The 25941-nt window shown below is 34.8% G+C and overlaps 1 protein-coding gene across 2 annotated transcripts in view; it reads right to left on the bottom strand.

Annotated features, from left to right (window-relative positions):
- Positions 1–10580: 10580 nt before the first annotated feature.
- Positions 10581–25941, bottom strand: part of RB195_021339 (uncharacterized protein) — a gene marked incomplete at both ends in the record, with an annotated part of 43146 nt that continues 27785 nt past the window's right edge. For both annotated transcript variants that reach the window (XM_064208027.1, XM_013441963.2), the window contains 21 exons: positions 10581–10737; positions 11371–11522; positions 11625–11733; positions 12901–12992; positions 13335–13438; positions 13512–13603; positions 13917–14029; positions 14585–14671; positions 14760–14808; positions 14868–14953; positions 15421–15535; positions 15835–15912; positions 16016–16161; positions 16257–16351; positions 20086–20248; positions 20956–21025; positions 21076–21172; positions 21700–21779; positions 21907–21974; positions 22034–22179; positions 22275–22451. In XM_064208027.1, the coding sequence (XP_064063908.1) occupies positions 10581–10737; positions 11371–11522; positions 11625–11733; positions 12901–12992; positions 13335–13438; positions 13512–13603; positions 13917–14029; positions 14585–14671; positions 14760–14808; positions 14868–14953; positions 15421–15535; positions 15835–15912; positions 16016–16161; positions 16257–16351; positions 20086–20248; positions 20956–21025; positions 21076–21172; positions 21700–21779; positions 21907–21974; positions 22034–22179; positions 22275–22451 (2276 nt within the window). The remainder of the gene's footprint in view (positions 10738–11370; positions 11523–11624; positions 11734–12900; positions 12993–13334; positions 13439–13511; positions 13604–13916; positions 14030–14584; positions 14672–14759; positions 14809–14867; positions 14954–15420; positions 15536–15834; positions 15913–16015; positions 16162–16256; positions 16352–20085; positions 20249–20955; positions 21026–21075; positions 21173–21699; positions 21780–21906; positions 21975–22033; positions 22180–22274; positions 22452–25941) is intronic.

Genomic DNA, 25941 nt, shown 5'->3' on the forward strand with positions numbered 1-25941 from the left:
AGATCATTACTGCGAATATGATTCAGCAACTAGTTATTCATTGCAGTAAAGTACCTGCTTGAAAAAAAAACTGTTATTAAGAAGTATCGTCAAGTCGACAACAGCGAGAATTCGAAGAGCAAACAAATAAACAATTTACAGTTCTTTTTTTCAAATTTTATTGACCACTTATATCCGAGAAAAAAATTGCAAACATACAACTTGTTAGGCGATTATTTTATACCGCGAACGCGAACAAATTCAGTGAACTCTAAGCCGAAAAAAGCAATGATAACGTCGTGACGTCACTGGGGAATGTGATCCGCTCGAGATTACTGTACATGATTTGGCAGTATTTAATATGCAAGGATCACATAACATGCGTAGATAATTCCAGGAATGTATCCAAGTATCGTGAGCAGAATGCAGATTGCCAAGTGATAGTCGCATCCTTTCTCGAAGAACACACCAAGAGGCTGAAATTTATACATCATTTATGAAAAAAAACTAAAATAAATAAACATTTTTTGCTTATGCACTCATGTGGACACCTATTCAGTTGTCAATTAGTTATAATAAATTCAAACTGTATCAAAAATAGTAAAATATGAAGTTCGAGTAAGATGACGAGTCAAACTCTACCCTCATTCCTTATATTGACAAAATCTGGTCAAATTTCTCTGAAATCGATGATCACAGCAGAAACAACTGCTCCATTCAAAGGTTCAAGTATATGGTTACATTCCATCACTACTTTTTTTTATATGTAATAATACATATTAAGATAGGAAGATCCTAGCAATCACAGAAAGATAAGAGCGAAATCGGATGACTAGTGCTATTCTGGAAAGAACTCTACTCCGTAGATCATCGCATCGATTAGCGGATTATCGGGCAGGAACGGGGAGAGATCGCTTTCTCCATTGTTCTGATTGTTTCTAATGAAATTCCATATTTCATCTATATTCACATTATATTTTATTATTCTCACGATGATTTTGCAAACAGTCTCTCTTTCATTATCGCATCCTTTCCTCTAGAGTCCCAAGGTAGGAAAAATCCTTCGAGAGTTGGATCCTATCCATTATCACTTTTCTCACTTCATTTACATTAAGGATAGATCAATAGATTGAATAAAATCAAAGAATTCCCCGAGTTCAGCAAAGAATGAATATTATTTGTGAAAATTTTGATGATAAAAGAAATTTTTGGATATTTCTAGGAAGATTTTTGGTGGTCATTGAATAGGAGAAATTGGGTATTTTATCGATATTTCTTTCCTAAACTTTAGCAAAAATTGTTCGCTTGTTCTCATCCCTACTGTCAATAAAAGTATGTTGACATACATGACTACAGAAGCTGCTGAGTGCTCTTTTTTTTTTTGTTTAAAGAACACAAATAACGTTTGTATGAGGCAAACAGAGCAAGCATGAAGGTTGCATGTGGTGGAAGCACTTGTTCGCACAATTTTTGTAAAATGCCATACGAAAGGGTTATTTACTTCCTAAACGTCGGAAAATTGTTATTGTAGGAAAAACGACAAAAAGACAATTATTTCCAATATGTGTTCTTCTAAAAACTCTATAGAAAAAAAAATTCCCTGTTCCTTCTATTTTCAGTGTAAATGAAATTTGTTGACATATCTTTTTCTGCATATGTATGAGTGTCATATTTTTTCTTGGGAAAAAAACCCGAACACCGTTTGCCTCAAGCAAATACATCACATGTACATGTACACGAAGGTAAAACATACTACAGTAGACATTTCGAGAAAATAGCCAAAGAAAACCTTGTTCTCATGCCTTTCAAATGTGAAAAATCAAAAAGAAAAATCCAGGTGGGCTTCAGTCCAAGCTATTCATTGTAACTCGAATTCAATCTATTCAAAGTTAGGGTTGGAAAGAAATAAAAAATAACCGGCTCAAGACTAAGCGAGTAAGGATGCCTCCTTTATTATGGAAAAAAAGAGTGTTTTAGCAGCGTTCCCTTTTTTCAAACCAGAAACTCGTAAAATTCCCAAGAACAAAGCAACGATGAACACAGCCCCTGTCTTTAAAGATATCTTTAAAGACTTCGTTTCAGGGAAAAGTTGTTTTCCTTTTTATCTCCAACCTTGATCAATGAACATTTGAATGTGGGCCATACAAAAAAAACACTTCAGTGGCTGGAATATCAGCGAAAATCTGGTAATCATTCCACTTTTAAAATATCATAACCATCAAACTGAAATGGTTTTTCTACAAGTTTACTGTGGCAAACGGTAATTTCAACAATTACTGTTATTTTGCTGGTTCCTGTATCTATATTATCCGGAAAAGTTTGCCTAAATTTGGAAAAACTTGTCTACAATTTATCCGAAAAATAATGGCTATAGTTGGAATCTGAGTTTAAAACGCAGTCAATCTATCCACGGCAGTAATTAGCTGCCACTTGAGTACTAATTAACTGTCAGCTTATGCATTCAAATCTATAGATTTGTTGGGTGTAAATATATGCAAGGTTGGTCAATAAAATATAAAAATCAATAGCTAAAAAACATCAACATACGAATTTCCATGTAATTCTAACCTGAAAAGTACGCCTAGTGTAAAGAACCATGGTTATTTTCTAGAGGGATGAATATACCCCTTACTTAAGTAGCATACTACCAATTAATTATTAAGTAATAAAAGGAGTTATAACTCTCAATCTAACAAGCATGACACTCTGCAAAAAAAAAATGTTCTAAAAAATTCTCTTCGGTGAAATTTTTCGGATATTTAGCCAACTCCGTGAATGGAGGGTTTTTAGCAAAACTCAAGAGTTTTGTACAATGTTAGCAACGGTCTTTTCTCATGAGTCGGCAGAAAAACCATCTTTCACGGAAATGATAAGAATAAATTGTTAGAAACAATCAACATGTGACATATGTGTAGTTATCAGTAAAATATGGGATAGCTTAGCAGCTCTTCCAGAACGATTCACCGATTACCACGTGCCTGAATAACTTTGCAAAACAATTTGTCATCTATGCACGTATTCCACTACATGTCATTGAAGGATTATTGCACTTTAAATCCTTAGATAACTATTTCATGTCGACGAAAAAAATTACTATTTAGTAAGAAGCGCTATCGAATTATTTACTAGCAGTGAATTGCTCGTCGTTATTGATTCCCCTTGACCTCATTATATGGACGTAACAACAACGAGAATTCCAGGGACAATCTCATTACTTCGGGAGACTCTCGCTTGAAATGAGAATACTAGAGCAACGTCCAGTACGTTGATATTGCGCAAAGATCCACAAAATGAAGGATCACTGAGGTTCACGCATTCTATAGTTGAAATCTACATCACTAAGCCCACAGTTTAGATAGAAACATATTATTGAGGTTGGAAGATAATGATTTCTGATGCTCTAGGAAAGCAAACATTTTTTTCTTGTTTCTTATTGCTTGTTCAGCTTCTTGAAATAATTTGAGGAAGAAGTGGAAAAAATGTTCTCTGCTCATCGAAAAGTAAACGCATGAGCCTCCTCTTCGAATTTTCGTGGTAAACATACGATTCACGATCGACTAAGCGTGGTGGAAAAAAATTGAGTTTAGGCGAACGGAACAGGATTAAAGTTGGATTGCGATATGTCCGCAATTCATACGGATATTTTCGTGAAAATCGATAGAAACTCACCGGTAGAAGTACAGCACAGAGGAATTTTGGTATATCAGAGCACGTAAGAGCCATTTTGTCCTATACTGCAACAAAAACACGATAATTTGCAGTAAATGGAAAGTACAGTAGTAAAGTGATACAAATCGATTAGCGTGAGAGGAGGGAGGCCGATGGCGATACCTGAGCACAGCGGTAACAAGAGCGCAAACAAGGCGTTGTTGTGTGCGAGTACAAATAGATTGATGATCAAAGATCAAATAAAACTAAAACTTGTTACTTGACTCATATATGTATAGAAAAATATGAAAATAGATAAAATGAAAATGTATGAAATGATACGTAACGTTTTCGTGCGATGAAACCGGTCTTATACGTGAACAACATTTAAACACATATGCTCTACTCATACGTTTGAAACTGATACAATGACTATCTTTAGAGGACGAAATGGACAAACTTTGCCAAGACGTCCTCCTCTTCGTGATTCAAGCATGAATCATACTGTTATGGATTCATCCGTAAAGAAAACATACCTGTTTTTCGTCATTGGATGATTCTTTTCTTTTCGCGTGAAAAACAATCGAGAAATGAGTGCAAGAATTTCATTTTTATTCCTACTACTTGAATATTTCACAGAAATTACTAGTATAAAAAAGTAGCAATTTGAAAGAAGTAATATTTCTGTACGTGATTCTATGCAAAGGTATTGATTTGAGATTGAGAGTTTTGTAAGTAAAAAAAAAAAAGGATTCGTTAACGGTTGCTAAGCGAAGTACAGGGTGTGGCAGTGTAACCGAGTCTTTCTAAAGAATCATGTTTGGAGGAGAATTGTATGATGAGGTAAAAAGGCAATAACTTTTACATTCTACACATTTTGAAAGTTTTGTTAAACGTAAAACACTGAAACGTTGAACAACAGCATTTCACAGTCAGAATGTATTTAATAAATAGTTAATGAAGTTATATACGGGCCTAGAACGAATTTCGCCTACATTTCTATTCTAAAATCTTTTTTTTTGCATTACCATCATTTCTTCGTGTTCTTTAACCGATTATTTGAAGGTTGTTAACTTGACATAGAAATTGCATTCCTACTTGAAATTAGAGCTAGCACAACACTAAAGATGAAAATGTAGGGAAAATTTAAAATAATGTAATGGAAACTCACGTTGTGTACCCATATTTAACTTCGAACATTTATTAAATTCATGATCTAACTGTGACCTAATACTAACCTTGTTGTTCAGCGATCCAAGACTACATGGATATTAAACTAGCAGATGTATAGAAGGTGATATTCATTGCCTTTTTATCTCACCACGTAAAATTCTTAGAAAAGTTCGGTTCGACTGCCAAAACCTCTCCATACATGGTCCACTTTACAGTTGCTGGTGATTTTGGAAATTCCTACAAAGCAGTCGAAGAGAACACTGGAAGAAAATATAAATACATAATAATAGAAATAAACACCAATAACAAATAAATCGTAGCCGGCATGAACGCCTCTTATATGATTGTAGAAATCTTTATATATTGATATATTGAAAAATTTTTTACCTACACGAACATAGCGCAGATGAAAATACGGTAGAAGTGTAATATACAAGGAGAAAGGTCAGATATAATTACAAATGATCATTAAATATCTGAATATAATAAAATATATATACTTATTGGAATTTTTTTAAAGGAAAAAGAAACTCTTCGCTAGGAGATTTTTGTATGACAAAGAATTTCTACGAAATCGATAGATCATATAATTAGATTCTCATAGTAATTACTAGTCATAGATGATTGAAGGTTCTTACAATAAGTGCTCGTAATTTCATCGGTAATCCATCTGGCTTTAATTACGAGAACAAAAGCGACATGTGCTGATTAGTAATCGGATATGTATAGTGGATTGAGATGAAGAAATTATGACGACGACGACGACGATGTTTCATCCCGAACACATACATAGGAAATTTACTGGAAAGAGCTCTCGGAATCGTGGAAAAATAGTTGTGTTTCACGGTCACAACAATAATAGAAGGTAGCGAACAAGATTGATTTTGTTGTAGAACCGGTTTCACGTGGAAACCCCCCTCCCCCCCCTCGTACATCATCGATGAGTTTGACCTTGACAAAAGTGCTATTCATGCATTATTTATTCGTTTGACTTTAATCGATTCGAAAAGTACAAAATGCTAAGCGCTTTGGAAGAGGTTGAAGGGGGGAAATAGAAAGTCAAGTCGACCTCGGTTCTGACAACAACACCTATGAACACTACGTTATCAGAATGTGTTGTCCTTTAAAACGTCGAATCAAAGCGACGACGTTAAAAATCGGACCATTTTCACGCCCCAATCCCCTTTCTGTCAATATTGTTATCGCTAAATCAATTTCTATGCGGATCACAGTGAATGTTTTGCATTGGTGTTGGTGATATGACTGGCAATGAATAATTGGAATTGACAGTTTCCTTTCCTTTTTTTGACGCCTAATCCAAAAAGTGATATGGAACAAATGTATCTAAAATAAGGATTATTTGGGGAATTTGGAATATATTTCAAAGTTCATATAAGAGTCCGATATGTGTGAGAAAGTAACAGAATGAGGGACACGTACGAGGCAAACAATGCTGGCAATGACGACCCTCCTCCACCGCCGCCGCCGCACATCAGCTGCTCGATGTGCAAACTGGACAGAATCCAAGTTGACTTGCCACGTCGTTCATATTGCTATCGCAGAGATCCACGATCTTTGTATTGAGGAGTTTTCGGAGTTCCGGGACCAAGAATGAGTCAACAGAGTCGCTCTGTTTCACACTCACGTCGTTATGTAATACACGTCGTATGGACGTGACTCATCACCCTCGTCTTCTTGAGGTTCTTATAACCATAGGCATGCGTATGGTGCTGTTTTTAGGACGACTTCTTGTTTACTTGTGTACATGTTTAGAACTACATTCCAAACTATAGTAGGATGTAGAAATAATACCTCTTCTTCAATAGTCACACCCACGTAGTAGAGGACATATGTATCAGTACAACACGTATGAAGTAGAACTAAACAAATATCCAGAAATTTTCAAGGATTTCCATTTATCAGTCCACAAAGTGCTATCGCTCAATTGCTTCGACGACGAAAGCGAAACCTTTACGTAGTAATGATGAAAAGAGAGAAAAGCGCTTTTTAGAAAGTTTTAGACTAAATTTTATAGAAAATTCTTCGAGTTTTCTGCTAACAGGTGACATATTTTAAACAGGAAATTCCCCACAAAGAAGGAAAAACGGTTGAGAAAATAGGAGTGAGGTTTGGTGAGCTTATATTATATATATTTGATTATATATTTGAGCTGTTATATTCACAACAAGACTAATTGCCACGTATTTCCCGTGGATACCCTGGACGTACATAATTCTTTTACATGTTTCATATGCCTATCATTTGTCCAAAACTATTTTCTTGATGGTTTTTTTATTTCAACATTTCTTGGTGGTCTGAGAACAGAAAAAAAATGAGGAAAAGTAAGTCGGAAGGAAACTTGGGAGAAGAAAAAAAAAAGCTAAAGAGATTTTATAAGAGTAGGTCACGTTAAAATTGATTTCAAACAAATTTTTCGTTACTGTCAGACCAACTAAGCACATTCAACACCATGAAATCTTAATAGTTACGTATTCTTAGCCTTAATTTCACCTAGCAACACCTAAAATTCCTTGAAATCTGAGCCTGAAAATATCCATAACGCTAAAGGAGGTAAAATTAATTTCCTGGGGGACTTCAGACATCTGTACCCACAGATATACATATTTTAGCACGTTTACATTCATTTATTCGATTTCTCTGGAGGTTCGAGCTAAATAAATTATTTTCAAAGATATCTACAGTAGAATGTGATCATTTTAAGAGTTTAAATGAGAAAAATCAAAGTTAAGAAGGAGAGAAGTTTGATTTGAATCATTCGCTCTTATATTTTCATTTCAAAACTTTAATATAGGATTCTTTGCGTTGAAAGGCGAATCATCTATGATTAATATCTATTTTACAGCGTTATGAAACAACAAATGATGATTCTTCGGCCATAAATTCTAAAAAAAAGCGTATCAACCTTCATGTCTCGAGATACGCCTACGCAATAATCATTCGAAACCGAAATCATCGTTATTTCGAACTAAAAGTCAAGCGAATCCTGGTTAGATAAGTACCGTGCCTGAATCATTTTATTTGCAAAATTGTAAAATGACTCATTCCCACGACTAGACAGATGTATGAAGGGAGGAAATGTAAAAAGTACTAAAAATTTGCTATTATTAAAATTTTAATCAAAGTACATATATATGTACTTAAATGAAACATTTATTTCTAGTTTTTCCACCAATATTTCACAATTTCAAAATATAGATCTATGGGAATTGTATCCAAAGATCAAAACCTACGTCAATTTGACCAACTTGTAGTCGATGAGACCAAACTACTTGATTATATCATAATCGGGGAATGGAGTCAAAACTGGAACCTCGCCACCATTCAGGTATCCTAGGCGATTTTCCGGAGAAATGGATGCGAATTATACTTAACTACGTGGCGTCCTTGAAAATGTCCAAGATGTCAATAATAAATATTGCATAAGAACCATCTTTACGACTATTTAAAACGAAAAAAAATATGAGTAACCATAGTATTTGTTATAGTACGTACGTCGAGCGCTGAAAACGTTTCTATGGCAAAACGTATAAAAAAAAGCAAAAGACGTTTAATAAAAGAGTCAATTTAGCATTTCTATAAAAGTGGGAATAGTAATTGCAAAAGTAGTAGTATTAGTAGTGGTTTGTATATATGGTGATGAGACTAAGCGAACGAGAGGGCGGGGAGGAGACGAATGAGAAGACTGAACGAGCTGCTGCAGCTCAAACACAAATATGATCAATTGTGTGTCGTGTGAGGGTCAGAGTCCAAGAGAGTCAGATCTAACGATAATGAAATCTACAAAGCTTGGGATTTATAGTTTCTCTATTGCACAACATGTTGCCAGATTACGTCAATTCCTCCGTTTCTTTGCACACTCACTCGGCTTTTTTTATTTGATTTTTTTAATTTGTTATTATTATATTTTTTATTATTTATTTATTATATATTTTTTATTTAACTATCGTATACTTAGAATCAGTATAAGATGAATTATCTTACCAATTTCTAGGATTACGACACTCTTAATCCCTTATCTTATCAGCAGTTGTTCAATCGAAAATTTATCTGAGGAACGAGTGAAGTGCTGGTTTTGGAAGCCATACCTCAAATTTCTCGTTCGTCAATATTTTTCGTAAGCACTAAAATTTCACCCATCTTTTAGAAACTCAATAAATCGATTGTTGTAAATTATTGTTATATAAGTTATTGGTCTTCATTGGTGGGTATTTGTAAGAAAAAAATCCTCAAAAATCAAGGTTTCAAACATAGACCCCTTTGGTACTTGTATAGTTCTGTTTTCTAACCTTTTCTAATATTTATCAGTACCTCATCCTTTTCTCTCAATCTCCAACTTAACTTATCAGTGATCTATGATCTAGTAGTTGTTTTCACATACATGCACACACGAAATCCTGAATAGATAAGACGATAAGGCGATTAAGGCCAAAGTTACAATATTTCCCCACTAGAAATGAGAGATCCACGCCATTCCACAAACAAATATAACAGAATATTCCTAACATAAGAAGTCAAGTTTAAAGAAGATAACAATTAGAAGACCTCAAAAACACTTTCCTCCACATAATCACTTTTTTTTTAAATTATCTTAGCAGGCTTAACGCATTTTCAGCACATTAGTCAGATAATGTACTTTAAAATATAGTTCCACAACTATTTCATAAACTATTAGCCATTCCTTCTTGTTAATCCTTTAACAACCCTATTGAACCGTGAAAAGAATGCCAGGTTATCCACGAAATCATTGAAGTACTTCTGAAGTTTAAATGAAACTCCTTTGCGGATTCTGAAATCTACCCTTGTAAAGTCCAGATAATCTTCAATCCACAGCAATATTAGTAGGAGGTTTGTAGAAGAAAAACTTCTGTTCTTCCAGAATATTTCACAGTGAGCTCTGAGTGATCCTTGAGTTCTTTTGCTTTCTCTTACTATCTATTTGTCTTTTTCACATGCTTTAATTTTCGGTGTTCAATGGAAATCGAAATGTTTTTAAAGGCAAACGGATGTGTATGGAAAACATACATATTTCTCGTCATAGATGTATTTTCAAGGGGTTTTTTCTTCTATTTTCAATTTTATTTTATTACATATGTTCGATGCCTGTGAGACTACACGAAAAAGGGTTCGGAAAAATGATCCCGAAATCGTCAAGGAACCTGTAACCTGCCATAACTTGCATACATTTAGAAATCATGTGAACAAAATCCTGGACAAATGCATAATCTTTAGTATTCAAAAAGGCAAATTACAAAAAAAAATCACTGAATGAGAACAGCTATAATTGCCGAAGCCACTCAAACCCGATCAGGCTAAAATGTAAAATTAGTTACACAAGCACATTCAATCAGATAAAAATACAGGTTACTTGTTAGCAAGAGTTACTTGAATAATAAAAATAGCAATCCATAGAGTAGTGTGGCCAAAAATTTGCCAACGATCAATAATGGTACAGGTCATTTCAGTTTGAACTGCATGTCAATAGATCAAAAATATGATTCTATGGTATTGTTAACAAAAATTCAAATAATCGCAGAACCCTTATAATGACATACTGTTCACAGTCATATATTTTTTTTAAGAAGAAAATTTGATATTACAGATGATATGATGTATGAAAACGACCACAACAAATTAGTAAACCGGTTATTTGTGATGAAGCAAGGATGTTAACAAATAGCATAACACAAAAACTCATCATTATAAGCATATGAGAGAAATGAAACATGGATAGATCTGGAAAAAAATCAATATCCATGCAATTAAAGGTCCTTTTTCACTTCTGGCGACGTTACTTGGTCCGCTTTTAACGACGAATTCGTATTTGTTGATGGCTTCGTACGCGGTGGTGGCGGATAGACCCGAGGGAGAATGACAAGAATTAGAATGGCCGTTATGTGCACGATAAAGAAGACTCGTCTGGAAAAAGAAGAATAAGCATGATCCGATTGTAAACCTAATTATTTTGAATTAGTGATAGATCAGATGATGTACTCATCTGCAAGCTACATCCACCAACTACATACTCATGTCAAAAAAATCCTGAATCATTCAAATCTTCTTCACCAACAAATTTTTTGGAAACTAAAGTTGTAGGTGAATATGATAACAAGTTATAGAGTAGTTTTTTTTTTTGAGGTAGCGTAACGAATTTGAAACGTTCTCGAAGCGAAACGAGTTCGAATTCGAGGTATTTCTATCAACATTATGACGATAAAACAGCAAAATATTATTAAAACAATAATGCGCTCGGGAATAATAGATAACCTTACAATAAGAAATCATGCTGCAAGTGGAAAAGTCTGACCCACTGAGAAATCTTTTTTTTCAACAAATGGATAAGGGGAACACGACTTAACGCTGTTTCTATTTCATGGATTTAATCCCCAAAACTGCAAAAAAAAAGCATTCCAGCCGTTCCTGTTTTTTTTTTCAAAGTAAACTACCAAATGTTCATGTCAACTCAAAACCTCATTTCTTCCTCTCCTTTTTTTTAAATAATTAGTCTAGAATAACAAGAAATTTATAGGACACAATAACTGTCATACTTACTTGTAAAGCGAAAATGCTGGATTCAGGTTCATTGTGACAAATGGATATGTTGCATATGCCAAGGCTATTTTTGTAGCCATAAATGTCATAACATCGTAGGCGAATTTCTTCTTAGGACAATCCAGGAAACGATGTCGCATACATCGTCGGAACTGGAACAAAACATCAAAATTACGTAGAATTTTCTATTTCTTTTCCCAAAAATACATCAATTAAGAGGGAAACAGGAAGCAAAAGAACCAGCGTAAACTGACTGTAGCTCCTGTTAGTGTAAATAAGGCTCCAGTGAAAAATGTCATATAGTATCCAACTGAAATTCCATGCCACATTGCCGATAATGCGTAAGTAGCAAAAGTTCGGATCCTGAAAATTTAATCATGGTATCACAATATAAAGTTTGTTATGCTATAAATTTGCGTAGATTTACACATTGCACATTATAAGTAGTAAGTAGTAATTCATATTGTTTAACTTTTGTTTCGAATTTTTGAAAATAGATACCATGCAACAATATTAATTACACATTCTAGAATAATAAATAAATGTTGTAATGTTTGCGGTAAAAATAATTCTCGAAAAGTGTTTTTTTTTTTAATTTACCAAGTGTTATTTACGTATAGAAAGAAGACCTTGGAAGTCCTCACGTCTGACTCTACTCCTTCCGGGGGTTATTTTTTTATATAAGAGAAATATTAATCCTGTTACATGTTGCTGCAATGTCGCTAACATCTATTATTCGAAGGCGACGCTGTAACCTCGGTTTTTTTTTAAATATCGTGTATAAACTAGTTACAGATCCCGCCTAATACATATCCACAGATTTTTTCCACAAGTGTTTTTAGCGGTAACCTCGGAGAGTTCCAGTTAAACTCAGTTGATAGACTTTGCACTCACAAGTCGACTGATGTCCAGAAATAACGATAAAGACGAACTCAGCGCTGAGTAAAAAGCAGATGATAAGACGAGGATCTGCGTGTTTTACGACTCCTGTCAAAAATTACCTAGGAGAGTTACATATACTTTATCTCTCTCCTCTAAACTACATAAACAATATCTATCTTCGATTCATGTCGTTGGGAAGCAACTTTCGACGCAATATGAATATTTTCACATATTGGCAACCGTGCACTTTTAATTTTCTTAGGATACGGGATCCAGAGTGTTATATTTGATCTTTCGCATACGATCACTCGTGAGTCTCATATTCTCTAGTGCAAATAATTTTGTTTCAGCTTCTTCTCCTGTTTTAGTGGTTTTTTCATGCTTTTCGTATAATAGCGCATTGCGTACGTAATTACGTATTGTCTCACACACTAAGACTGAAACGATTCAGCGATGTGTCGCTTTGTCATCAACAGCATAACAGATATATGTTACGTCCCACAATGCCGTAATTACACCAAAAGTACTCCGATCTTTTAAGTGATTTTCAACAGCGCCAATAACCACAAGATTAACACCTAAGGTGAAATGTTGGTTTATAGGTGCTTTAAAAAATGTTAAGTAAAAAAAAAATCCAAAGAATAATACTTTTTTGGAGTCCTATCATATGCAACTCGTCGAAGCCAACCACCCGTCTGGATATTCCAACCATCCAACGTTTCCTTGAAACTCTGCGCCATCTGTAAAAAGAATGAGATTTTTTAATCAGGCTAGTTAATAATAAAAATAATCACTGCGTTGTCATAAGTCAGTTATTTAAAGAATGAATTCCAAAAGTAGAAGTATTGAAGTGGAAATTAGCACGAAATGGCACGTGATTCCCATGAGACTTCCTTCAGTCTCCATATGAATCCACATATGGCGGATAGAAATGAGAACTATGACAGACATCTGTCAACTTTTGCTTAAGGCTCATTATTTTCAGGAATAAAATCTGTTAACGGAAAATAATTACATCAACTTTTGCTTCAGGCTTATTATTTTCAGGAAAAAAATTCCGTTAACGAAAAATCATTACAAACCTCAACTTGATAGGGTCGTACGTTTGTGCACAGTTCCCATTTAGCGTTTCCATTTTCATCGTAACCACTGAAGCCGAATCCGGATAAATTGCAAACAGAATCCGCTAAAAAAAAAGAAAGCAACGTTATTGTGAACTTTTAAGTTCAGCATCAAATCATTTCTCATTCAAAACCAACCAAATGTCCATGCAAAATAGTAGTTAACACGGATAAGGAAAATCACAATGAACCACCACATTAACCATTGCAAATATGGTAAGGCTAGATACCTGGAATTTTTTCTAATCAGATCTAAAATTCAATAGATAAACGAAAAATTTATAGAGTAGGGTAACGTAGGTCAACTACACAATTCAAAATGGTTAACCTTATCCAGTTAATGGTAAAACAAAAAGCTCGTAGTTGTTTAGTAAACTATATAAAATTTCCAGAAACCTACAAATCTGTTAAGAACTAAATAAGCTTCACACAAAAAAATTTTTCAAAGTCAATCATGAAATGAAAAAAACTAAAAAAAAAATTTCAGCTGTCACTAAATATAAATTAACAATATGCTTACTACTTACAAACCGTTAAACTCACTCTTTATAAGAGATAATTTCCGGCGGATATGTGGCTCCGAAACGAGCAATAATCAGCAAATAAAGCAATGATTCGGCAAGTTTTCGCATCGATGCACCGACAGGTGACGGTTCCTGTGAAGGGAATTATTGAGGAGGAAATTTCGACAAACGTTTCAGGAAAATCCGTAGAAAAATGAAATAAGTCTGATAAAAAGACAATAAATAAAAATAGATAGATAAAAAGGAAAGACATAGAGCTCTGGATCTCATCTATCTAAACCTTTAGTTCCATCAATCTGCAACCAAGTTCTAACCTTTACCATATTTATCTGGCTACAGTATCCATTCATTCATCATTTTTATTTAATTTGTTTGTTTGATTTTTATCACCACGACGATATGACGTTCAGGGGAGGCGAAACTATGTATTAAATGTGCATTTTCGCTTTGGGACCCAACAACAACCGAATCATGACGTTGCAAATGATAGGAGCAAAACTTCCTGAGATTTCTTCCGCGAAATCTACATGTCAAGTATTTTTGCTTATGATTAGGCACCTAATTCTGTGCTCATTCTTCTCTTTTTTTGTTCAAACGGCTAAACGAATAATAAGAGCAGTAACGAAAATTTTTTTTTGAACAAAATATAATCAGGAAATTTGAAATAATACGATTCTAATCGCTTACCTCGCCATTCTTTGCACGAACCACATGAACCCCATCAATAAATGCCAGATAATCCGAATAGAAATTTACTGGACCGGTTAGCGCTGTCTAAAATTCTCATTTAATTCGTTCAGACTTTAATTTGTTACTCTTTTATTACTATTAGAAAAACGCCAGAAAAAAAAAGAGAACTCACTTGGAAGTTGAAAATAAATGAAACATATTCAGCTAGTGATGGTAATTCACTAAATTAAATCAAAATTAAACTAATAAGAGAGATCAAAGATCAAAACAAACAACCCACGTGATTGCTTCTCTTCTCTGAAGTTCATTTAATTCTTCACGTTTTTTCACTCTTCCATCATGTAATGAGAATGCGACCGTAGTGATCTACAATCAAATCGATGAACAAATATTCGAACGCATCATAAAAATTTATCATTTGGAACGAATTTTTGTACAACAAAAATGTAATTTCGACTGTTCATGAGACATTTTTGTTTGCTTCCAGTCATGTGAGGACCATCGCCAGTGCAAACACTGTGTGACTCAACCTTACGTGAATAACAAATCGCCTCCTTGAATATCACCACATATGTTGACACTAGGATATTTACTTTTAAGGATACGGAAAGGAATCGAAGAAGTGTATGATTCATGGTCACCAGTGGACCTATACGGAGAAGGACGAACTTTTATCAAATAATATCAGTGGGGGTCACTAATCAAAATATTATCCACGAAAGTAGCAAAATAGCATCAGCATTCACGAATACATTCAATACGCTTGAATAATCGAATATTCGACAGTTGCGTGCTTGAATGATATGTCTAAGTGAAGATATGATGATTCTCACCTTTTGCACAGCTACCATCATAGGGCCTGTGATATCCAGATAATACGAAGTGAGGATTAACCATCGATAAAAATGGATGAATAATAGATAGCACATACAGAAGGTGAATACTAACCTTAACGAGTCAAAACATTATTGATCGGAAAAATTATAGCACTTACAAAATTCATCAATTTTTGAAATACTATTTTGCAAAGGACACAGTAGCACATAGCAGGATCTGCTAAATTTCTCATTGGATGTTGTGCAATTGTTTCGAAAAATTTTTTAATTAAATTATTCATAAATCCCAGGTTTGTTTATTTCACACTGTTTTATATACCTTTTTCATTTAAAAAAAAAAACTATGTGTTAGTTGTTTCACAAATATGCGGTAAAAAAAGCCTAAAAATCCAGAAAAAAAACTAATCCTACCTGTGTACATGTTTTGGTGGCGCAAAATACATTATAGCATAGTTAATTAGGCAGTTAGCAAGAAGATGTTTTGAAGCCCTGAAAAAAAAACTTTAAATTAAATTTGAAAACCGTTTATACCAATTAAATGAATGTTTTTCCACTAAACTACTCGTAAATCCAACGAAAATCAATCACTTACCGACCAAAACAGAAGAAACAAAATGAGATCCCAATTAACGGAGGAAATAGCACCCGTATTTGACGCGATACAGCGCCTGGCGCCATAAATTTCCTATATGCAAAGGCTAGGAAAAGTGAAGAGAACATGCATAACACGAAATTAATCTGAAAATTCGATAATATATTGGAAGTTGCTAAAGTAATGTGAGATTAGGGAACTATAATAGTAATACAGTAATTGTAACTATGGAGATAATCACCTTATCAACCTGTACGCCATAATGTTTAGCGATTGGTTCCAGAAATGTTGCGCCATCATAGAATGTGTGAACGCCAGGCATGGTAGCGCCTTTTCCTTTAAAAAAAAAAACAGAATTTTCTGATTGAAAAAAAACGAAACAGTACGACTCAAAGATTGTTCTTATATCTAGAAATAAACATATAAACAAAGATTAGAGCTAGAAGAAATATCTGTAATACTAGGAATAAAAATTTAACATCTATAACAGCATAGGAATCAGAAAACGCAACGAGAAAACATATGAGAAAGCTCAAAGACGTACAGAAGCTCATTTCATGGATAACCACGTAATTTTTTTTTCATAAAGATGAAAAGAATGACAAAAAAATCGGAGTGCACATCATCAAGAAAAAAATGACGGCAAATTTGACATGTAGGTTGACAATTTAAATACAGTCTCCTTAAAATATCAGCAAATTTCCGAAGAAGTGGCATCCACCTTCACTAAAAACACGGATTATTATCGAAGGGTAAATACCATGAAAAAGAAGGCTACGAAATTTTTCCCGAGAAAAAAAAAAGGCTATTTCTGGACATGAACAGAAGTGTTGTTAGTGGACAGCGCAATTCTCTTCGAAAAAAAAAAGAGAGAAAAATCTGAAAAAGTCAAAGTACAACAGAATGCGAAAGGAATGCAGAGAAAAGGACAATTCGCCAATAATGTAATGTCAGAAAAAAAAAGTGGTGGAATTTGAGAGATGCTGATGTAACCGGGAAAATTGTGCGCGTTCTGGAGAGGTAAGGCTGGGAACATATGTGGCTAGTGTGTAGCAACAATATCATCGGTGATGATAAGAAAATAATGCTCAAAAAGGCAAAAGATAAGAAGGCGAATAAAAGCGTTTACCTATGAGACGGAGAAGATCGAAAACTGGTTAAACATTGAAAATATCGAGAAAAGGTTCGTTTAAAACAAATTAGTCGGCGAATGAATGAATGAATGAAGTGCGAAACACTTCGTATTGATTTTTTTCCAAATCCAAATTGATTTGCATTGAGTTTTCTTTCCAAATCCTCATCCCATTTCTTTTTCACTCCCAATATCGAGAATAGGTTAGTTTAAGACAAATTACTCATGAATGAAGGAATGAATGAAATGCGAAACACTTTGTGCATTGATTTTTTTAACTCCACAGCTCATCAATTCATTTGAGGCTTTGTTTCATTTTTACACCGATGATTTAGATGCAAATCAGCTTCTGAGATGAAAATGCAGAAAGAAAAAAGAAGAATTATTGGCAGCGATGATGAAGAGAGGCGGAAACGTGAACTATTTATTTAAAATTTAGGCGAAATGGACTATTATGAAAAGAGAGAGAGACAGATTTTAAAAAAGATGAGAAGTGAAAGGAAAGAAGTCATCACAAAGAAAACAAGCAATAAAGTCTCAGGAAGAAGTGAAAATGTTAGGTAGTTGCTGGCGGTAATAATCGAAGAAAAACGTGAAAAGGGCAAAACGAGAATAATTATCGTGGAATTCGACTAGAAAGCAGAGATGAAAGTGAAAAATGAGTGAACGAGGTAATAGTTGGAAAAATGAAACCCTCTGGATAGCAATAGCGATCCAATTGACAACACGTACAGGGCGCGTGTGACACGGAGAGATATCGAAGAAGTTCAGAGATCAAACCTCACCCGATCGTTAATGTGTAAAATTGGAAAAAAAGAGGGTTGCAGAATGAAAAAAACAGAACAATTGCCATTGAATGAAGAACTTCGAGAAGAAAATGTTGATATCAGAGAGCAGTTGTTAAGGAAGTGTAAAGAATAAGGGAAAAAAATTCGCAGCAAAATGAACCACCATGGATCTAGAGCACATCCATTTGATGCGTGGATAATCCCGCTTCGCTGCTCTTTTCTTCTTTGTTTTTTTTTTTTGTTTGCTTTGAAAATTCCTTAGATATTCTTAGAATATTAAACGATGCAGTAAGATTTGCATTGTAAACGAGTTGAAATGAGGTTCGATGTACGGCATTCGTGCGAGAAAATAGGACGTTAATCGATAGAGGAATACAGAAAAAAAAAGAGGTCCGAACAACTACACATCCCGTATACGTTTGCAAAAATGAAAATGTATTTTCTATTACAAGAACGGAATGTTTTCAAAGAGAACTCGCAAAGAAAAAAAAAAGTGTTAGTCTGATAAGATATGTCAATATACTACATATTGTAGCGATACGAGTTGTTTCAGGAGAAATTTCTGGACGTATACAACTGAGTGAATTTTGTTCAACTTTATTTAAATTGTATTTCTTTTTTTTGAAGCGTAGAAATAGGAAATGGTCAGTAGGAATGTGCGATTTAGGGCACACAGCAATCGATACATCGTGAAACTCGCGAAAACATTTATGACGCTTGCATACATTACATTTTCGACACGAAATTAATAATGGAATAACAAATGTTTTTCATGATGAATAACCAGTGATTAATAAAGTACAGTAGACAATAGAACAAGTACACTGCAAGTCCACTGTTCAGCTATGCCTGAGAATTCCAGCAAAGTTGCTGGAAATAATGGGGCGGAGAGAGCATCGGCGAAATCACGCCACCACCAGCACACTTCGCCGATGCACACTCACATACTTTCAAAACACAAATAAAAAGTACAATTTATTCAACAACGCACAATTACGGACATTCATTTATAGTGAATTATTTGTCTCGCTATAATAATACTATGACAAATTTGTCCCAAAAACACGAAATAATACGTTATTCATTCGATCAATAACCACATGCTAACACACATGAGAAACAAAGGTGTGTAAACATTGTCTGCTTCAACGAAACACCTCCGGTTTTTTTTTTCTTACCCCTCGATATTTTGACATGTGACATAAATGAAAACACAATGTAGTGACTATTTCAAAAATGTAGCATATCAGTAAAATAACCGGTTTACAATCGCTTGCAGATCGTCACCGATCAACCCCGATCGTGGCCTTTGCCCTATCGCACCGTATTGCACGCGAAAAAGGAAAAAAAAAACGCGATCAGAAAATATAGTTGCTGTCACTCATGATTACGTTATTCTCAGAATGTTTTTGTTTTGTTCTTACATTCTATCTTATTCTATTTATTACTATATCATTATTTATCTTATTCTATTTTTTTTTTGTCGTGACAATCGACGTAAGCAACATCCAAGAGCATATTTTATTAAGAAAAACAACTGCTCAAAAATGAGCTCGAATCAAGAAATTGCCGAAATGTCCCATAGGAATTTCAAGAAGATAAACGTAAAACGCTAGATCGGAATTTAAATAAAGTTTTGCAGGAGGAAGAATTTATCAACGTAAAAAATCTAAGTTAAATCAAACTAATTAATTAATTAATTTTAAATTATCTTCGTGAAAATCGCTACTTATAGAACATAAATAAAGCTTTTCGTCAATTATCAATGTAATTAATATTTTATCAAATATCTTACACCTCCAAGACTTCGGTTATCCGTGTTTTCCTTCTGGAAACAAACCAAGTTCGCTTTTAGTCTGTTTTTTCACTTTTTTTTTTTGAATTTACACTTCAATCACAGACAACTTTTAATTCATCGTTAAAATGAGAACACAGATCTTTATAAGATTTTTATGTCATGCAAACGAGAAACACGTAATGAATAAATATAACAAAATAAAATTAAAAAATAGAAAACATCACATACTACACTATTTATACTAACTCATTCAGATTTTTTACATTATTTTTTAAATACTTGTCAAAAATTGTTGTGTAAACATAACGTAATATGTCAACATAAGCTTTATCCCTGCTGCTTCTCGGCAAACTTTCGATGGCCATCTTGATACTTTCTAAACACACTTCGTCTCGCACAAGCGGTGCGCCTTTTGTCTCCGTCGGTTCCTGTTCAGACATCTGTGGCTCTTCCTTTAAGTGGGAGGAATCATCTCGACTTGTCCCTATTCGTAAGAGATCACATGAGGAAGTCGCCTAAAAAGTATATCATCGTCTGGAGTCGGATATTTTTAGGATTAAACTGAGTTTTCTGGAATTCAAAGCTGAACACCACAACACCAAAATATAAGAATTCTATAGTATAATTTTCCCACAAGCACTGACCATCTATGAAATTTAAGGTGAGAGTTTCACTTTAAAAAGTTTCGAAGAATTTGAAAACTATCTGCCCAATTATGCTTTAATTTCACATATTGATGGATGAGCACTGTTTCTGTACTGTAGTTGAAGCGCCTTTGGGACAATATTATCATCAATAACTGATGGGAACATATCGCGAAAAGATGTACACGACGTCATTGGCTGAACAACGTGTGGGCGTAGCAATGATAACGTGATTGGCTGCACTGTTCTACAACTTAGTTAAGGTAATTCGCTGAGCGTTAATGCAGCAAGTCTGTACATCAAGGTGCGATTTCGTTTACAAGGGTTTTTCAAATCATATTTAGCGCAATCAAATTATGAGTTGATCTCTATAAAATCATAGAAACCGTTCTACTCACTTCTGATGCAATATATCCTCGCTGAATCCATTACTTAAAAAAAAAACTAGTTAAATGTCTTCATGTACAGAAGTGATACCTAACATTACTGCTCAGATTCTTTGCACGTGCATGTATGTACCATCATGACACCAGAACTAACGTGTAAGTGTGTACTAAGTAGTCATGACAACACTCAACCTCTGCAGCTGGATCCACCTGAGTGATGAATTCATTCATTTGGGCTGACTCTTCGGCAACCATAGGACTTCTGAAAATTGCTATTCATAAAGAGTATGGGACGAATAAGCTACAACTCACTTTGGACTAGCAGAGCTCACAGATTCCGAAGCGACCGCCTTTTTGAAATCAGTCCGAGAACAGGGAGAGTCAGCTCCACCTTCTAACATGTTGTCATCTAAATTTTAACTACCCTGTAGTAGGGAACAAGTATTTCATTGACTCCGTACGCTAAAAAAACTACAAAATGCTTCAACCACATGAGTGAAATGGTTACAAAAACAAAACAATAACGATACAATCAAAGAAAGTGTCAAGATGTTTCAATAATGTGGAGTTTCTGAAGTTTACGAAATAATTTAATCTCTTCGCCAAACCTTTCCAATGGTTCAAAATCATTGGTGTATGCAAACTTCTGGTAAATGAAATTTTGAAAAGAAAATCTGCTAAAAAATACTTTGTTTCCTCTTCTATCAAGATCTCGCTATATTTTACTCAGCTACCTTTCATTATTTTTTCTTTTTAGAAGAAGAATCTAGCTGCTAACATCATTGCCCTGCGTTAAATCCTAGGTATATTCCGTAAAAAAAGGTCACAATCAAGAACCTTAACCAATTCACCAATCGTAGATATTTCCCGAATAATTAAATCAAGTCTAAAGAAAAAAGTACTTATTTTATCGAGTAGATGTGAGAAAAAATTTACCGAACTGGGTGACTTCTGACGCAAGCCTTTTCAAATTCCAGTGCTTTCTTCGTTCGACCTTAACGCGTTCATCCTGCAACCTGTAAACAATCCTTGAAAAACAGAAGAATGTTTAGTTTTCATATCGTCTCCAAACTTTTACTCATAAAAGAGGTGCAAATTCGTTGGAGCACGACATTCGAGACAATATACAAACATCAAACTTACTCTATAGCGTTCATATAGCAGATATGATCCAATGATCCTGGGTCACTAAGGAATGTGTCGTTATGCACCTGGATAAAAATCCTTACACTAGACGGCCACTAAAAATCAAGGCTAACCAAACGCTCACCATAATACGAACATACTTTCGTCTTGATTTACATTTCGCACAGGCATAAATATCTGCCTTTCGGGCATTTTTACGGTGCAAAATGAATCGAAACGAGCGTCCGGTGAAGGGATCATCGTAATGTAAAGCCGTCTTTCCATCCGTACCTCAAAATAGGGAAAATTTAAAACGTATACGTGGAGGATCTCAGTGTAAAACTGTGATTAACTGTTGAAATTTCTCGCACATTGAATCCACTTACTGAACGGTCCGTTTACGGGCATAAATACTCCTCGAAATATCCGTGCACCTTCGTACGATCCACGTCCTCTATCGCCCTTTACAGCGCTAAGTGTCATGACAGAGAAATCGTCATCTTCTTCCTTCACGTCAGTAAACATATTATTAGAAGGTATAGGTGCAACTGGAAGCGCTATCACTGAAAAAAGGATAAATTCGCAGTTACAGATAAATAACAACAAAAATTACTGATGAAGGAGACAGTTCTGGTTATGAGAAAATCACAAAAAAAGGGGACAGCTACGAGAGATGGTACTGGAAGTTCCTGTATTGTGTTCACATCGGCGGCTCACTAAAAAAAGTGTTGCACGGTCATAGGTATTCTTGACCACTGGTCATTCAGTTTTGGAAAAAAGTCGCATCGTCCGCCTCCCGTAACTACAGATGCAATTTTCTACCCTCTCTTTATTATCATCAGTCTGGCTAACATTTTGGGGCTATAATGTAATGAAATCTGAATTCGTTCTTGCGGCAACAACGTTCATTTCCAACGTTTGCCGTAATGTTTTGAAACATTCGACAGATGATTTGAAAAGGAGTGTGGAACTGTGAGAAGAAAAAAAGCAAAATATGGGATTGCGCCATGGCAGCGCCTCTTCATGCACACCTCTTTTGGAAGAAAATAAAATTTTAAAAGCCCTGTACACTCCTACAATTGGTGCACGGATCTACCCTTGCATGAATTCTTTCTGTTAATTATTATTAAAGATGGAGCATCAATAGCTTTTACGCAGTAAAAACATCATGGAAACATCGCTGGCAGTTCTTTAAAGAAAAGGATTACGCCATTATTTCTAGGAATAAAAGAGGGCTGCCTAGAAACGAAAGTAGGGAAGAGAAAAAGCTAAAAAGTTTGTTCTTTCGGTCTATTCCTTGAACATCCCGACGCTCTATGAACTCGCCGAGTTTCCACCCTCGTTCTGTTAAAAATTCTGAGCTAAACTTTTGGATAAAGTTTAAAGTTTTGAACTATAATAATGAAAGGCTACAATTATTGATGTATAGCCTTCTTATGATGCGTAGCACGAATTCCAAAATCATTCAAATTTTCTTTCGAAGAGATGGAGGCAGGCAGCGAGGTGATTTCTTCCCTTACTACATAAGATACGTAGAAATGAGCAGCTTATTGGTACTAAATTCAGCTTTGTTAAAAGGGCAAGAAGAGAAAAATGAAAGAAATGGATACAACAGAATAAAAGGATGAACGAGAAGAATAGATAGAGAGAAAGATATCATGGGTAAGCCGTATAACACACAAAACAAGATGAATTGAAAAGTGAGAAAGGTGTTCACTGGGGTACATAGCAATGACAGGCTATAGTAGATTTCACACCCAAAGAATCACTTTTCTTTGACTTCTTACAAAGAAAAAGGACTAACGAATAGTTTTTTTTTTACCTTTCTCTTACAAAGTTTTGAAAAGTTTTCTACAAGAAAAAGTAGGGTTAGTAGTAGATAGCAAAGGAATTCATCTAAATTGCTCTTCTGACAAATTACTAAGGGTTCTCATCCTTAAATATGCGAAGGAAATAAGTCCTTTCAGACATGAAATTATGTAATTCTCAGACAATCTGAAAAAATAAAACGGCACTAATCAACCAATCAAATAGGACAGCTTTTCTACTATATTTTTGCATTGTGGAATTACCGTACGTTTAGGTGCAGCCCAACTTATCGACGCTTAATTTTCACATCGTTACTGAACGTTGTTGCTAAAATCCTGAGTTAAGGATCAAGGGAAAGAAACCTCACAATTTAAGAAAGAACCTGTTTTAGAGCTACTGAAAATCTAACTAAAATAAAAATTTCTTTGAGATCATACAAATAATTTCATTTGTTGTCTGATTGGATATTCAGGGATCTACCATCTTTGGCCATTACCAGCACGTCTTCAAATCGTGTTAAGTAGGAAAGTGATCACCTGTTTATGTTATTACACTGAAAAAAAACTGATTACCGCTCTATTCAACATGTTCCCCATTTCAGAACTTTAGTATATCTACGCATATTTAATTAATTTAGACCTGGTAATCACTCTTGACCCTAGAATGCTGTGAGGCGCTCAAGGGTACTCGTTAAGACGGGAAATCAACGTAAGGGTCAGCGGTCGTTTCCATAGGATTCAAGCCAGAGAGATAGATAACTCGTAAGTCTAGGATACCTGTGCATGTGGAACAAATGAATGACTAAAGTTTCCGATTATGCAGTTTAGAGCCCGTATTCAAGTCTATACAGCGCCCATTTCGTCTAATGGCCTCCTCTATTATTTTGTTCTACTGAGGTTCCACGAAAGAGAACGAGAAAATAAAACCCGTACGAACAAAAAAAAAACTTTTTGCTCTGCTCCTTCTCAACTTTCTTTTCGAATACGATCTCCTATTAACAATCTTCCATGATCATTCTGGATTTGGTGCAGTTGATTTGTTGGCGTCTAACAACTTGGCAGACCATGGCAACCTCACTAAGTTCCGCTTTTCGAACACAACCGTTCCGGTGCTCTGAGGGTTATGATCCCATGAGGCAGAGGATGCAGTCCTTATCCCACTCTTCCCTTCTCATCTCTTCTGAACCTTAGGTTGTCTCAGGGATCCTAATTTCGTCATAGGATCACGACTAGTGCTTTGACACAGTTGCTGAGAACGCAATACTCCATAATAATCTTTCGCAAAAGTAAATATCCGTAATAACATAATATCCGTATAACGTGTTTCGTAACATTTTTCCAGTGAAATCTCAAAGTTTTTTTTCACGATCTTATATAGAACACCCGTTGAAAAAGATTAGATGGTATAAGGAGCATAATCGACTACCCTGAAATTACTAACATTTACGAAAGCTTAGAAATCTTCCCCGAACTCGCACAAGGTATAGATCAAAAGGCTACAAGTACAGATTTTGACTTCTTACACTGAATCCTCACCAATCAAACATACACGCATAACCCTAATTTTTTCAAGGCGTTTTTCTCCTGAAGCTTGCAAGTTCTGAGATCATCAGGGGGTTACAAAAATGGACATTTTGGTAGTAGAATGTAATAAATGAAACCGTTGAAATTTCCTCAATTTTCTATTCATTATACATGTAATAATATTCAGAAAATTTTAAAAAAATTGTTATTGTATCTTTATTAGATTAACATAAATGATTATACTGTTACATATCCTGTATATAATCAAACTTTAAATATCATTATATTTTATGTTTTTATTATACCATTGAATTTTTTTTTTCTAATTTCGTGCACAAACCCAGAGAGAGAAAAAAGCGAAATCTCTCTCGGAGTGAGAAATTTAGAGAAAATTGGATCCTCCGTAACTCTCTTTCTTAGCTGAGAAGGGTTGCTTTCATCGGCATTGAAAAGATCGAATAAGTCAACCCTAAAGGTTTGAGCTAGTGAAGATTTTATCAAAATTTGGTCAAAATATTTAAAAAAAGAGGTAAAGACGTGCCATCAGTCAAGATTAAATAAGGTGGAGGACATATTTTTTTTAATAAACGTTACTAATTGACAAAAATGCTAACGATATCGTCAAAAATGGCACGCTCATCCAAAGAAGGATTTGGTATAAATGATAGAAACATGTGGGTAATCACAAGATAAGAACGCTACACGATAGAAAACAGCTGTT

The sequence above is a fragment of the Necator americanus genome, chromosome X, assembly GCF_031761385.1.
Source record: "Necator americanus strain Aroian chromosome X, whole genome shotgun sequence".
NCBI classification, from domain to species: Eukaryota; Metazoa; Nematoda; class Chromadorea; order Rhabditida; family Ancylostomatidae; genus Necator; species Necator americanus.